Raw genomic sequence first — 17,077 nt, forward strand, 5'->3', positions numbered from 1 at the left:
GGATGTTGTGGGTTGATTGGCCTGACTGGCCACTCTATCAGAAGTGACCTTGATGCTAATACTGTGTTGTTTAGTTGATTGTAACTAGTTACTCCTTCAGTCACTTTTGCTGCTATCATATTGTTGGTATAAAAGCCAGACTGGTATTCAATAATGCCCATGTCTATGGCCCATAATATACAGCATTAAAAGCAAAATTGTGTGCATCAAATGTCACAAAGTGATTTACATTTAATATTTGCTATGGGTCATTACCTGAAGGTAAGGTGCACAGAGCAGGGGCATTTGTATTAACAGAAAACTCATGGGGGACCAAGGCTTGCTTAAGTCTAGGGACCCACAGGTTAGTTAATCTCCCCCTCTGCATATACACGGAAGTCACCCTGATGGCATCCAGTCATTCATATAACTGTCTTCTCTATTCAACTTGCTTATTTGGAGTATAGTATCTGTAACTGAAGTGCTTATTGTAAAAATGCCTTTTAAAATCCAGAAATTACATGCAATCTGCTTTCATTTTCTAATATTGTTGATTAAATGCACTGTTTACTCTTTTCTCTTATTAGTTCTATTGATCTCTATAAATGTCCCTTAATTTTGTAATTCATACAAAATTTTGCATCCTCCTCTAAATTTTTCAGCACAGGTCCGCTGTGTTCCTATTCATTTAGTAAGCAGCTCCTACAGGTCATTACCACTATGCTTAACTCAGTGGCCGTTTCAGAGTTTAGAGAGGGCGGCGCGTGATTTGGCTGCGGACGCTATAAAAAGCCGTGAGCTCCGCCCCCAGTGCCAGTGTCCATTTCTGCCAGAGGAGATGTGCGTGATGCCGAGTGCTTGCGCTCTCTGCCTAATCAGCCTGTTCGCCGTCTCTGCGGCTTGTTACATCTCAAACTGTCCCATCGGAGGGAAAAGGGAAGCGATTGACTACAAGAGGGTAAGTAAGAGCTTTGGAGAGCTTCAGATGTAAATGGGAAGAGATGAGGTGCGGAATTGCCCTCTGGACCACGGACCTACTGATTAATTCATGTAAAGATTTGGCGAGGCACCTGTTCCGTATTCATCCAACGTTTCAATTTATAAACCTCTTTAAAATGTTAAAGGTAATGTTTAGATATTTAGTTAGTAGCAAATTTGAGTACCGGACCTTCATTTCACAGCTTTCGTTTACAGACGAAAATAAGAGAGGACTGGTGGCGCCGCAGATCAGCAGAAGTGACTTCAGGAGTTTACTTCTACAGATATACTGATTGGTGACAGATCAGTGAAGGTGGAGGTACAGACTTGCCGACATCCTGGTCTAAAAAATAATAATAATAATAATAAAAAAAGAATGAAATGAACGATGTTAACGAAAAAGCAAAGAATTAAAATCACTGAGAATAATTTAAAACGATGAGAACTTGTCAAGGAGGAAGTGCATTTAGACAATAATTGGGTGTTTAGAGCACTGATTCCAAATCTGCCTGACCCTGAAATTTTTAGTGTCATTCTAAACAATATCTTAATGAGAGTAAATTCACTTTCTTGTCTTTAATCATATTCATATGCTTTTGTGGTCATTATGTGTCACATGTACAGAGTACATTGTAATTCGTATTTGTGCACGTTAATCAGCGATGCCAACTTCAAAACATGTCCTTCTTATCTGAAATATCTTAGAAAAAAATTTGTCATAAATACATACAACATAATTTACGAGTAGATTTTGAGAAAAAAGGTAATAGTAATGCATACATTGATAAGTTCTATTAGACCAACAGAGTCCAAGCCATTTGAAGCTTAATATGTTAGAAGTATACAGTATAGGTGAATATTTAAAATCATTTTCTTTTTTCTGCCAAACTGGACCTCACAGAGTGACCTTAGGATTCTTGAACTGCAGTCTCAGTACTTTTCATCTTGGGTTCTAGTATACAGAAAACATTTTTAAATGGCTATGAACGGAGGCAGAGCATAAGCAAGCTATGTGACTGCCTGAGCCCCAAATTACACTGAGTAGGCAGGTGGAAGAATGTGGGGGACCCAAAATTGCCCTGATTAGATAAATACTTAACTATGAAGTGTCACTGTGGAACAAGTTGTTAACGCCAATGCCTCGCTAGCCGAAGAAGGCAGAAGAGTGTGTTTGTGGTGCCTGCATGCTCTCCCCTAACCTGTCTGAGTTTTCCTTCCAAACTCTAGAGAGTGTCTTTAAATTGGTTTACTACAAATGTGTATGTGTGAACATGCTCTACAATGGACTAATGTCCCGTATAGGGTTGCTTCCTACTTTCTGTCTGATGCTGTTGAAACAGACTCCAACACCCCAGCCCCGAAACTTTGCACTTAACTAAACTAAATTCCAGGACTGGGGTTTGACACAGTGCAAGTATGTAGGAAAAAGAGATAGTAATTTTACAGAGCATCATAGAACTGAGTGCCATCTCCATCATCAAGTGCCATCATAATATAATTATAATGAAGTAAGTAAAAACGTAAGTGCTTAGTGTTAGTCCACTATTCCTCTCTGGCATATATGACAAACATATGTTAGCTAATTTATGGTAAAAGATTTTGCTATTCTTTCCTTGTTTTATAAATTAAATGAAATATGTGTGTATATGAGTGTGCTTGATAATGCACTCACACTACAACCACTGCCTGTTTCGGCCTTTTGGCTAGGTTCTGGCCCCATCTGACAGTAAAATGGGTATGACAATGGAGCGATGGATAAGAAAAATTCTGCTACACGATTACACCTAAAAATAGAGTTATTTGCCATACTGTATGCGTTTTGTGGGTGTGAGAGCTTACTCACTTTCTCTGTGACTGATCATACCAAAATGATGGTTTTCCATGTAGATTAAAAATATGAGGAGATCAACACACCATTGGACAAAAGAGAGAAGGGAACATTCAAGTATCTGGCATGGGGTGAAAGCACTCAAATATAAACACAACTGTACTAATCACAAGATTAACTAGAAATTTTCATAAAAGCACTTTGTGAGCAATTAGCGACCCAGGAAAAGGGCAAACAATAGTGGAAAGTAGAGGGCAGTGGAAGGAGTAAGGCACCTACATGCCATCCAACACACAGTGTGTAAGTACAATTCTTTCTCATCTGCCATTCATGTATTCTCGGTTAAGGACTGTGGATGCTGTTTGAAGTCCTGAAATCAGTAAATAACACTGTCCTCTTAGGTCACCTGCTTCCTCTGTGCCTTTGCTTCCCAGAATTCAATTTAAATGCTGAAAGTGACCCAGTATCTTTTCAGAATGACTTTCAGGCGCTGTCTAGGTCTGGGGTATTTAATCCAACAAGGTGTCTCCTGTAATGCCAGATATTCAGGAAAAATATGACCACTACCAGGCACTTCTGGTTTTAAACTAATAGTCTCACAGACACCCTCATTCAGTGAGAGGTATTAGTGCAGTAAGTGTTGATGAAAGTAACACCATGGGTGATTGTGGTTAGTTTTTTGTATGGCACTGGAAAGAGCAGTGAGATATTTAAAGGACAGGTTGAGATGTAATTGAACCAAATTGTTATCAAATCACTCAATCGAGAATCAAAAAGAAGAAAGGCAAGAAAATGAAAGTTGAATATGAAGACAAGGAAATGCCTAAGAATTAGTAACAAGAGGAAAAGCACATCTAGCTTCAATTCTCTCTCAGTTTAGTCACTCAGTCGTGCAATAAGCTAATGATGCTGCAAGTCTACTCCAGTAGGTATTGCATAGCAGCAGCTGATGCTGCTCACTGAAAAGCTTAGTGAATTCCAGTGTTTCAAAAAAAGAGGAGCATGGCATACTCCAAGAGCAGCCTCTTAGTCAAAAGAAGCAAAAGCTGATCTTTTTATTAATCTAACTGAAAATAGAAGGATTTCCTACATTTACTGCCCAGTCCAAGGTTGATCCTGCCTTGTGTCCATTGCTGTGAGGATAGGCACTGGCTCCCTGAACCAAGAACTAATTAAATGGGTTACAAAATTGATTGATAATGCATTTGCTGTTTCTCTCTAAGTGCGTAAACATATTGAAAAATAGTTTCTCCATGTAATTTATAAACTACAGAATAACGTTGTTGTGTCAGTAATACCAAAGTTGCACTTAGGCATGTAATTACGAATGTAATTGCAGTATGCTTCACAAGGGAATGACAGTCCACATTCTGTAAATTTGTGAGATTGAGTATGTAGTGTTTTGATCTTTTGTAAAAGTTTAAAAGCAAACTTGGAAAATTTATTGTTGCTTTAGATTTTAATGTCCTCTTCTTTCTTTCAGTGTCTCTCTTGTGGGCCTGGTGGTCGAGGGCACTGCTTTGGCCCCAGTATCTGCTGTGGTGAAGAACTGGGCTGTTACATTGGCACCTCTGAAACACTGATTTGTCAAGAAGAAAATTATTTGCCTATTCCATGTGAATCTGTAGGAAAGACATGTTGGTTCGAAGAGGAGGAGGGACACTGTGCAGCTCCTGGTATCTGCTGTAGTGAAGGTCTGTTTATCTATTTACCTACCCTTGTGTCTCATTATGGATGGAAATGCAAGTATTTGAGTCAGTTGTGAGTAGAGGGGAAATGGGATGGATTGGGGAACTATTTAAAAATCACCTTTAAAACTGGAATGTAGTGCCATGGATGGAGAATTGATGAAGAGAGTTAGAAATCTTCAAAATAAAGAGAAGAGTTTAGGATTCCTTTAGATAAAGAGACAGAAGTGCACAAAGGCTTGAATAAGGTTTGGTCCTAAAAAGTGACAGACGATTTATCATTCATAATCCATCCAGCCATCCATTGTCCAACCCGCTGAATCCGAACACAGGGTCACGGGGGTCTGCTGGAGCCAATCCCAGCCAACACAGGGCACAAGGCAGGAACCAATCCTGGGCAGGGTGCCAACCCACCGCAGGACACACACAAACACACCAAGCACACACTAGGGACAATTTAGAATTGCCAATCCACCTAACCTGCATGTCTTTGGACTGTGGGAGGAAACCGGAGTGCCAGGAGGAAACCCACGCAGACACGGGGAGAACATGCAAACTCCACGCAGGGAGTTTCCCGGGTCTCCTAACTGCGAGGCAGCAGCACTACCACTGCGCCACCGTGCCACCCTCTATATATATATATATATATATATATATATATATATATATATATATATATATATATATATATATTGTGGACACTAGGGGGTGCTCCAGTTCCCTAAACCCCCAACACAAATGGGCTCAGGGCACAAGTTAAATTCAAAGAGTTTTTATTTGTGAGAAACCCTTCACGTACACATTTCCCTCTGACACAAACACAAGTATGTGCACAAAGGCCCAAGTATAGCACACATACAACTCTTTTCCCTATTTTATCTTGGGTCACTGCCTCTTCCACTCCTCCTCACAACTCCGGCTCAACTTCAAGTCCCATGGTGCCCTGTAGGGCACAGGTGAAACCCAGGGAAGCTGCCATCTAGCATTCTGGGGGAGGCAGTGCCTTAAAGAAGCTACTTTCCCCTATCCTTCCATTTCTTGGGTGTCCTGGCTGGCTTGGGCTGCCATCCATCCCTTACAATATATATTTACGTATGTGGGAAGTGGTCCACAAATGTAAAAGACAGATATGTTACATAAAAACTAATTGAATTAAACTGAGCAATAATGAGTCTGTAGATGGCACACTTGCATAAAAGTTATCACTGTTCCATGATGAATTCATAACCTGAGTTAGGTGTCATTTGTGTGGAGTTTGCAGATTTGGTTCACTGGTGACTTTATATTAACTCTGTTTAGATGTGCTCTACTATAGACTGGTTCTCATTAAGGATTAGCTTCTGTATTGTTCTCGGTCTGACAAGACAGGCTACCAGACTCTTTGGCTCCGTGTTGGAGTAAGTAGGTTTGAGAAACGAATAAATAACATGAGAAGTGCCCTGGTGTATCTTCTTTCTTTACTTTTTCCATTTTACTTCATTGTGACTGTTTTTGCTTTGTACTAAACTATACTCCCTACTAAAAGCAGCGGCCTTCTTAATTATGTAATTTTTCACCAGTACACTTTTATGTAGGTGCTTAACTTAATATTTTCTATATGCATCTTCACATGTTATACTGCTGCCAGTGATATGACTTGTTGGTAAGTGTGACCGTTGAAGGACTAATATAAGATTTAGCGTTGGCTTCTTCAACAAGCTTTTTCAATCTAATTTCTTTTGGGCGTTGAATGCTGTTCTGGTAGCTTAAGGTGTATGGCAGGAGGTAGTCTTTGTTTAGTCTCCAGCCCAATGCAGGGCATACATTCATGGTGTGAATTTTATTTAAAACATATTACTCTATGTGTCTTTTTCAAATGGTATAGTACATTTTGAATGGCAGAATTTTTCAAAAGCTACTGTTTACCAATAATTTGCACTTTATTCTCTTTTCTTACCTGTAGCAACCTGCCATATGGACTCCTCCTGCTTCGAGGATCCATGGCCCAGCACAGGGTCGCCTATTGTGATCACTGAAGATCCACTCAGATCAGGAAAGCTGCTCCTCAGATTACTGAAGTTGACAGACAGACACAGACGTGGATCTTAGATGGTCTAGCTGCCACATTATCCATCATTTCTATGTAATGTGTGTTTTCATTTTATTTTACTCTGTTTTTATTTTACAAACATTCTGTGTTTAACAATATGAAAAATAATTGTGTTAACAATAAATTCATGTTGGCGTTTATGCATTCCTGGAGGTTGTTGCATACTGCTTTTGGGCAACAAAATGTTTTAGTAGTAAAAATGATCAAAATATTGATCCTTCACAGGCCAATGTATAAGTATTATCTAAAAGTCTGAAGTTAAAAATTGCTTGGTAGGCATGTGGAATTGAGAAGAGGTGCTGCTGCAGACCTTTTGTTTGCGATGATAATACAATATTATCAAGTCACCTGAAATGTATTAACTTGAATGAAAAAAAGTTTGTGCTTTATACACTGGCCAATCATGTCCTCTTTATTTTTCTTTATTTATTTTTTTATCTTTTATTGAATTTATTAAAAGCATATAACATTCCATACAATCAAGTCAAGCATAACAAAGCTAAATTCAAATCAACCCCCACCCATGAGAAAGAGAGGAAGGCCAACAGCTAGAGTAAAACTACTGAGAGTAGTAAAGAGAGGAAGGAGTCTTTTCCTCCAATATAAATGCTTATTCTAAAATATTATTGATTAGGTCCTGCCCAGTTTTAAAACAATTTTGAACAGATCCTCTAAGTGAGATTATGATTTTTTTCCAATTTCAAATAGTATATAATATCAGTTACCCACTGACTTAAAAGAGGTGGGTTAGGATTCTTCCAGTTGAGCAAGACAAGTGTACGTGCTACTAGTAAAGTAAAGGCAATTACATTCCTCTGCTCTGAGAGTATCTAGCTGTGGTATCCATAATGTATTAAAAAATGCAGTAGATTGTGTCTTGTGTTCTCTAAACTAAGTAGAATATAAGGACTTACAGTAGTCTCTAAATGTGTATATTTTCCTGGCCAATGATTCTATCTCTGTCTGTGTTGATGATTACTAATATTGCATTGCGAACTTTCTACTTATGGATTTGTTACGCTAAGATCTTGTTAACCTTCTTTCGATGTTCATAGTAATGATGTGATTTAAAAATGAGTTGTTCTGTTTCTTTTGTTGTCAAGAGCTTTTCTGATTGCAAAGCCTGTCTTTTCTTAAAAAGTGCCTCAATTGGAAGCCTGGCATGTTCTTGATCTGTTCTGGTAATTTCACTGATCGCCTCTGAGGCTTTCATGGTTTCCAATTTACTTTTGTGGGAAAGATATGAGATAATCTGTCCTCTTAAAAATGCCTCCAGAGTTTCGCAGAGTATTCCTACAGAAACCTCAGAGGATGTGTTTGTCTCTAAAAAAAAAATCAGTTTGCTTGGATATAAATTCTGTACAGTTCTCGTCAGCTAATGACAGGGGGTTAAGACACCAGCTGCGAGATGAGTATGTGGGGCATAGCAATGTGTGCTCCATGATCAGAGGGGCATGGTCAGAGATAACAATAACGCCATATTTGCAAAATTTGATTGTTGGCAAGAAATTGTTATCTATAAAGAGTTGAGTAACAGTGATGTACTGGTGAGAAGAGGAATATGCTCTTAAGTATGGATTTGGTAATCTCCATGGATCAATTAAAAACTGTGTGAGTATATTTGCAGTGTTAGATGTTTTCACCCCTGTATCTGAAGACCTCTCTAAGTCTCCGGCCATTATAATTTTGTGAGTGTTCAAGTTAGGAATGAATGAAATACGTTTTGGTTGCAGTCTCTGTCATCCACATTGGGTGCATAGATATTTTTAATATCACTTTACAATTAATTAAATTACCCATAACCATCACATATCATTCTTCAGGATCTGATACTACATCTGATACTACAAATGAAATTGTTCTGTGAATTAAGATTCCGACACCTCTAGTATTCTTTGTATAGCCCGAGTGGAATATTTGGCCAGTCCAGTCTCTTTGCAACCGAAACTGATCCTTGTTTATTAAGTGAGTCTCCTGTAAAAACTCTATCTTGGCATTTAGACCTGTTAGGTGAGAGAATACTTTCTTCCTCTTTAGTTTGTGATTGAGACCTTTGTCCCTCCAACTCACAAAGTTTACTGTTTGGTCATAGAGGCATTGCTTCTGATCTTTTGTTGTCATTTTATAATCTTAAATTAAGGTTGTACATTATTACATATGATAGCTTTAACCTTAATTTCCAATATTGCAAGGAGTTATGAAGCCTATTGTGTTGGCACTTACAAATGTGGGGATAAAAGGGACAGATCAGAAACAGCTTGATCTCTTTCTCTCCTCCCCAAGCAGTGGCATAGAAGGAATAAAGTAGAGATATCTATTGGCAGTACAGTCCAAATACTGTAAGCCAAGAATATGATCTTAAATAGTCTTCAATGAATAAACCCAGGGTATAATGTAAACAGTACACATGGAGATGCAGATAACATATGATAGTACACTCCTAATACAATAAACCAAGGATCTGATGTTAAACAGTGTCATTTGAAAAAAAAAATATATATATATACATACTGTATATATATATATATATATATATATATATATATATATATATATATATATACTTACTGTATATATATGTATATATACATACTGTATATATACATATATATATATATATATATAGAGTGGCAGATGGGTGGGGCCCTTGCCCGGCCGGACGCCTCTATGATGGAAGGACCAGGAGAGGGGCAATACCTCTCCCAGGACACGAAAGGGCAGCCCCTCTGGATTGCATCGAGGTCATGGGCTTGGAGCTTAGGAGCAGATGGCATGGGGTCTCTTTTCCTTTCATAGGGAGACCCAGACTGTCAGGGTGCCCCAGAGCAAGAGGAATACCCAGAAGACACGTACGTTGTAGGGCTTCTTCGTAGGGGTGGAGAGAAGCCCCAATCTGGGTTGAGGAAAAGGTGCAGTTAAGGGAGTAAAAGGGAGTTACCCGTCCTGTTTTCATGTTCTGAGGGCACGGGGAGAAGGAGGGGAGTGCTGGTGTTATGAATGCCATAATCTAGGTCATGGGTGAAGATACTGTCCATGCAGCGTTATGAGGGGCACCATGAGATGGTGTCGACGCAGCGTCTCCCTGCCCTTCTCTTGGTTTTCTGTTTCAGGGCAGAACAGTAACCAGGGGTATGGCGGTGCCCCATCCTATTGGAAGGCAGCACTCGTGGGATGGGCTGCTTCACACACCCGGAAGTGCTGCCATAAGAGGATCGAAGAGCACCTGGAGCACTTCTGGGTGCAGTATAAAAGATGCTGCCTCACTCCATTCAGGGAGCCAGAATTAGGAGGTGGAGGACAAAGCTTCCTGAGAGGAGTGTAGGTGGCAGAGGAGAAAGAAAGAAGAAATAGAGAGAAGAAAAGAGAGAGACAAGACTGAGCTTTTTTGTTCGTGATTTGTGCACTGTGTGCTGTAAAGAAAACAAGAATAGGAAATAAAGGAGTGTTATTTTTGCACTTGTATGGTCTGCCTGTTTGTGTCTGGGTTTAGGGAACTGTACGGCCCCCATATATTCCACTATAAATATAAAATTTCTTCTATACCCATCTTCCAGCACAGCTAGTCTGTCTCTAAGCACTTTGCATTCAGATTTAATAGCTTTTTAGTCAGCAGTAGAAGCCATTTTTTCGACTGTTTAAATTAATGTCTTCAAGCTGAGCATCAAGTGCTCTAAATTAATTTTCAGACTTACTCACATTTTCCTCTATTTTTTCTAGTACAGCTTTAAAGGTTTCCTCAAAGCGATTATTCAAATGGTTCTGCAAGTCTTGAATATCCTGAAACTGCTTCTCATTTGTCATATTTATGTCCTTTATATCTTTCCTTGGGTGGCGCAGTGGTAGTGCTGCTGCCTCGCAGTTAGGAGACCCGGGTTCGCTTCCCGGGTCCTCCCTGTGTGGAGTTTGCATGTTCTCCCCGTGTCTGTGTGGGTTTCCTCCCACAGTCCAAAGACATGCAGGTTAGGTGGACTGGTGATTCTAAATTGGCCCTAGTGTGTGTTTGTGTGTGTCCTGCGGTGGGTTGGCACCCTGCCCAGGATGGGTTCCCTGCCCTGTGTTGGCTGGGATTGGCTCCAGCAGACCCCCGTGACCCTGTGTTTGGATTCAGCGGGTTGGAAAATGGATGGATATCTTTCCTTATATCTTCTGTGATCTTCTTTATATTGCTTTTTATCTTATTTATGCCCTCCCCAAATGTGTTAGTTATTGCAGCGATTATTGTGGCAATCGTTACCTTTGGCTTGGACTGCTTGTTTCGGTCTTCTCTGTGTTCTGTGGGTGCAGTAGCAAGCCCAGTTGGAGCCGATGTTGTCAGTTTGCGATGGGTACCAGTGCGGAAGGTGAGGCCATTTTCAATTCCAATGAACCTTCTGGAATTGACAAGGTCTCTTGGCCCGACTCACTTGCATTTTCACTCTCACTTTCGTTCTCGGATCGTGCTCTCTTTAACCTAATTACTGTTGCCCCTGAGCTAACCCAGCCACAAGGGATGCACAAACCAGTGCATTTCTTTGTGCCAGTCCCAAGCCCAGATAAATGGGGAGGGTTATGTCAGGAAGGGCATCCGGTGTAAAATTTTGCCAGATCAATATGCAGACAACGATACAAATTTCCATACCAAATCAGTTGAGGCCCGGGTTAACAATGGCCGCTACCAGTACTGTTAGCCAACAGGGTGCTGGCAGAAATTGGGCTACTGTTGGCCGAAGAAGGAGAAGAAGAGGGGGGAGATGTGTCTGGAGGCAGAAGGACAGGAGGAAGGTAAAGAGAGTGGAACTGAGGGTTGGAACTGAATGTTGGCAGTATGATTGGTAAGGGAAGAGAGTTAGCCGATATGATGGAGAGAAGGAAGGTTGATAAATTGTGTATTTAAGAGACTAAATGGAAAGGGAGTAAGGCCAGGTGGATCGGATGTGGATTCAAGTTGTTCTATCATGGTGTGGATGGGAGGAGAAATGGAGTAGAGATTATTCTAAAGGAGCAGTATGTCAAGAGTGTTTTGGAAGTGAAAAGAGAGTCAGACAGAGTACAGTAATCCCTCCTCCATCGTGGGGGTTGCGTTCCAGACCCCCCGCGAAAGGTGAAAATCCGCGAAGTAGAAACCATATGTTTGTATGGTTATTTTTATATTGTCATGCTTGGGTCACAGATTTGCACAGAAACACAGGAGGTTGTAGAGAGACAGGAACGTTATTCAAACACTGCAAACAAACATTTGTCTCCTTTTCAAAAGTTTAAACTGTGCTCCATGACAAGACAGAGATGACAGTTCTGTCTCACAATTAAAAGAATGCAAACATATCTTCCTCTTCAAAGGAGTGCGCATCAGAGAGAGAGAGAAAAAAGCAAACAGTCAAAAATCAATAGGGCTGTTTGGCTTTTAAGTATGTGAAGCACCGCCGGACAAAGTAGCTGCAAGGAAGGGAGCAAGCATTTTTCAGCATTTTTTAGAGGAGCGTCCGTATCCTCTAGGCCAGTGTGTGAACAGCCCCTCTGCTCACACCCCCTCCGTCAGGAGCAGAGAATGTCAGAGCGAGAGAGAGAGAGGAAAGCAAACAATCAAAAATCAATACATGCTGTTTGATCTTTTAAGTATGGGAAGCACCATGCGGGAAGCATATCGCTTGCAAAGCAGCCACATGTAAGTCCAGCAAAGAAGGGAGCACAGTGAAGGTAATCTTTCAGCGTTTTTTGAGGAGCGGCCGTGTCCTCTAGGGGTGCGAACAGCCCCCGTGCTCACAATATATTTGAGGAGTTTTATTTAATACATAATACGCGCTGTGGTTGGGTAGCTTCTCAGCCATCTGCCAATAGTGTCCCTTGTATGAAATCAACTGGGCAAACCAACTGAGGAAGCGTGTACCAGAAATTAAAAGACCCGTTGTCCGCAGAAATCCGCAAACCAGCAAAAAATCCGTGATATATATTTAAATATGCTTACATATAAAATCCACGATAGAGTGAAGCCGTGAAAGTCGAAGCGCGATATAGCGAGGGATTACTGTAATGATTATGAAGCTGGAAACTGAAAGTGTGATGATGAATGTTATCAGTGTATATGCCCTGCAAGTTGGGTGTTTGATGGTTGAGAAAGAAGATTTCTGGAGTGAGTTTGATGAGGTGATGGGCAGTGTACCCAAGGGACAGAAAGTGATGAGAGAAGCGGATTTCAATGGACATGTTGGTGAAGTTGTGAAGGAGAAGAAGTGTACTGGTACCAATTTTTAGGGGGATGTGCAGAGCTGTAGTAACTACAGTACAAGGGTATAAAATTGATGAGTCACAGCATGAAGTTATGGGAAAGAGTAGTGGAAGCTAGGTTAAGAAGTGAGGTGATGATTAGTGAGCAGCAGTATGGTTTCATGCCAGGAAAGAGCACCACAGATGCGACGTTTGCTCTGAGGGTGTTGATGGAGAAGTATAGAGAAGCCCAGAAGGAGTTGTATTGTGTCTTTGTGGACCTGGAGAAAGCATATGACAGGGTGCCTTGAGAGGAGTTGTGGTATTGTATGAGGAAGTCGGAGTGGCAGAGAAGTATGTAAGAGTTGTACAGAATATGTATGAGGGAAGTGTGACAGTGGTGAAAACTGCAGTAGGAGTGATGGATGCATCTAATGTGGCGTTGGTTTTACATCAGGGATTGGCCTTGAGCCCTTTTCTTATTTGTAATGGTGATGGACAGGTTGACAGCCGAGATTAGACAGAAGTCCCCTTAGACTATGATATTTGCTGATGACATTGTGATCTGTAGCAAGAGCAGGGAGCACGTCAAGGAGACTGTGGAGAGTTGGAGGTTTGCTCTAGAGAGGAGAGAAATGAAGGCCAGTAAGAACAAGACAGAATACATGTGCATGAATGAGAGGGAGGTCAGTGGAATGGTGAGGATGCAGGAAGTAGAATTGGTGAAAGTGGATGAGTTTAAGTACTTGGGATCAACAATTCAGAGTAACAGGGATTGTGGAAGAGGTGTGAAAAAGAGAGTGAAGGCAGGGTGGAATGGGTGTAGAAGAGTGTCAGGAGTGATTTGTGACAGACGGGTATCAGCAAGGTCTACAGGACGGTCTACAGGACGGTAGTGAGACCAGCTATGTTATATGGGTTAGAGATTGTGGTACTGATCAGAAAGCAGAAGACAGAGCTGGAGTTGGCAGAGTTAAAGATGTTAAGATTTGCATTGGGTGTGATGAGGATGGACAGGATTAGAAATGAATACATTAGAGTGTCAACTCAGATTGGATGGTTAGGAGACAAAGTCAGAGAGGCGAGATTGCATTGGTTTGGACATGTGCAGAGGAGCAATGACGGATATATTGGGAGAAGGATGTTAAGGATAGAGCTGACAGGCAGGAGGAAAAGAGGAAGGCCTAAGAGAAGGTTTATGGATGTGGTGAGAGAGGACATGCACGTGGTGGGTGTAACAGAGCGATATGCAGAAGACAGGATGATATGGAAGAAGATGATCCACTGTGGCAACCCCTAACGGGAGCAGCTGAAAGAAGATGAAGAAGACTGTTGCCCCTGAGCTAACTCGTCCACCTCTAGTCCCCCAAGTTTATGCATTTCCAGAGAACAGAGATAGTTAGAATGTGAAGTACATAAAGGAGGAATACATTTGTTATCTTAGTTCTTCAGAAAAGGCCAGTGACTACATTATAAAGTAGATTTCAGGTCTAGTGATAGTGAAGCATAAGAAGTGGACGACTTTGCTCAAACGGCACACTCTGACACCACTACTGAAATATTACAAATGCATTGCCTAGTATATAGGTAAAAAATGCTTTGGAACCAAAGGCCTAAACTGTGGTTATTCCATTCCAGGTTTGTTTGTTTTTTTTTTTTATTGCAAAGTTAAGTCCATGCATATATTTTTTTAAGTAACTAGTAGCGTAATAAGTATCAATTTCAATATGTTATTACATATTCATTTTCCTCTTACTTGGTGTGTGTACTGGCTTGTTAGGTGGCAAAGTTAATTAGGGACTTTTCTGTGTGCTGCTCATGAAGTATGGTGTCATGATGAGCTGCTGGCTTTTTTTGCACTCAGTGTACATAATTGAGAAGGCTTAAAAAAACGTAACTTGAAATGCCTTATGGACAGCACATCATGACAGGAAAATGCATCAGCTTACATGTGAGATGTTTGCAATTTGTTACCTGTTACTTTGCAGAGTAGTAAGAAATGCATTTGAAAAACTGCTATTTGACACATTAATATTAGATCTATATAAAAATAATCTATAAATAAAAAAATATATACTGTAAATAATAAACAAACAAACAAACTACTAAATAAAAAATCTATTTAAAAAAATAGTAATCTGTAAAGTCTACATACCTAAGGAGAATGCTGTTGTTGTTGACAAATCATTGTTGGTTTAGAAAGGTCATTTGGCAATGCAGCCATTTAAACATCATGCAGTATTAGAGTCTACACTGTATTTACTCTACTGAATTATAAGATTCTGCAAATTGGCAAAAAAAAAAAAGATAAAAGCCTGCTGCGTTTGTATTTTAAATTAATTTTTAAATGTTTTCATTTTTTTCTTAGTTTTTAACTTAATAGCTCAGATTACCTGATATTGTGAAAATAATGAAGTGCCAGAATAATGTGTTTAAAAATTGACCCCCCTCCCTCAGAATAGACAAACTGTCTCTGTTTTTAAGCATTGACATGCATGCTGTGATCAGATGGCAATTAAGTATCATTTTAAGCTTTCAAATTGCACATTCTCTCTTTCAAAAAAATGCACTCAAGGTATAGCATTCTTACTTAATTCTTCTTCGTGAAGTGAAAGAGTATTATAGTTTGATATATACACAGTATATACTGTATTTGTTTATTTCAATTTCTGGTCTTTTAAAGAAGCACATTGTTTACGTGTATATAGATGTAATTGTTACGGGATGAGAATGAGGAATGTTTTGCTTTCTCAGATAATATTGGTTACATAATAGATAACTGGGGTTCATGGTGGTCGCTGCTGCAGTCGGCAAGACATGATAACTTATTTCTCAAGCATGTAGGTCAAGTAGACATAAGTCAGTCATGACTATATACTGTATAGTTTTTGTAGTCGGCAATACCCCTTACCAAAAAAATTGTTCCTGTTACCCTGCGTGGGCAAGTCTCCCACTTTTTCACTTCAAAACATATAGCTTAAATTTAAAACTAAAAATAACATTTTATTCTTGTTTGGACATGAACATAAACCCTAATAACTGAATAATACTAGAAGTGCTTCAAGGTGTCTATGAAAAGCATTTCAGCAGTCTACTAGGAGAAGAACATTATGATCAAGTGTAGCTGAAGAACTTTAAAGATGTGTACAGTACCCATTCATCCATCCACCTGTTTACTGGATCAGCTTAACCGGCCTAAACACCTGTGTGCCATGTCCTTGTCATGTCTATAATTAAGCCTATGGTCAACCCTTCTAACATTATGTTCACATCAGACTTGGAAAACTGGTGAAACAACTTGGCAGTTGGAGTGATGACTGGGCTGAGTTCAACAAGTATGGAGGAGACAATCTCTTTTTCACCTAAATACCCTTCACGGTGGTAAAATGCTCTTTAGCATGGTTTTAGAATGGGTCAAGCTCATATTGGTATGATGTTGGGTGTTCACAAACTTTAGGTTATATATTGTAGCTCATTCTTCGGCTAAAATGGAGTGTCAAGTAATATCAACATTACAGAGAATAATCTGAGAGAGGTATTTAGGGTTGCTTTACTGCTTCACGGCCTGGGCAGCTTTCAGTCATTGAATCAACCATGAATCTGGCATCATATGAAAATTTGCTTGAGAAGAATGTGAGTTCAAAAGTTGAACTAGAAGTGGACCTTTCAAAAGGATAATGATCTGATGCACAGTAGTAAATTCACCAAGGAATGGCTCAAAAAGAAGACATGGATGATTTTGGACTGGCCTATTCAAAGTCCTAATTTGAATCCCATTGAAATGTTGTGGAGGATTTGAAACAGGCATTATGTACAACAAATCCACAACCGTTTTGCAACTGAAGTGATTTAGCATGTGATTTTTATATGAGTGGCATAATATTTCCGGACACTATTCAGGGAGTGGATGTAGATGTGGTCCACTCCTTCAAGCACTTGGGGCTCCACATTAAAGGCAGGTTGGACTGGTCTCAGAACAACTGCGTTCCTTTAATGTGGGAAGTGACATACTCTGTGATGGCCAGTGCAATTTTCTACACTGTGGTGTGCTGGCCTGGTAACATCATCACTTCAACAGAGGCCCACCGAATCAACAAGCTAAGGGCAAGCTCAGTTATGGGATGCATTCTGGATCCCTTGGAGGTAGTAGCAAATGAGAGAATTAAAACTAAACAGAGTGCTATTATGAACAACTAGTCATTTATCCCGTTGCAATAACGGGCGCTAGAACAGTAGTGCATAAACATTAGTAGGAACAGTCTATATTAAATGGCAAGGGACTTTGACCTCGTTCTTTTTGTTGGTCGTATTTTTCTTTCTTTCAGCCTTTCTTTT

General features: G+C 40.1%; 1 protein-coding gene across 1 annotated transcript; it reads left to right on the plus strand.

Annotated features, from left to right (window-relative positions):
- The first annotated feature begins 806 nt into the window (after positions 1-806).
- On the plus strand, positions 807-6,772 carry LOC114655042 (oxytocin-neurophysin 1-like). The gene is made up of 3 exons (XM_028805951.2): positions 807-937; positions 4,269-4,479; positions 6,416-6,772. The coding sequence occupies exons 1-3, from the start codon at positions 818-820 to the stop codon at positions 6,559-6,561; spliced, it is 477 nt and encodes a 158-aa protein (XP_028661784.2). The 5' UTR covers positions 807-817; the 3' UTR covers positions 6,562-6,772.
- Positions 6,773-17,077: the final 10,305 nt, after the last annotated feature.

The sequence above is a fragment of the Erpetoichthys calabaricus genome, chromosome 7 (genome assembly GCF_900747795.2).
Source record: "Erpetoichthys calabaricus chromosome 7, fErpCal1.3, whole genome shotgun sequence".
Taxonomy (NCBI): domain Eukaryota; kingdom Metazoa; phylum Chordata; class Cladistia; order Polypteriformes; family Polypteridae; genus Erpetoichthys; species Erpetoichthys calabaricus.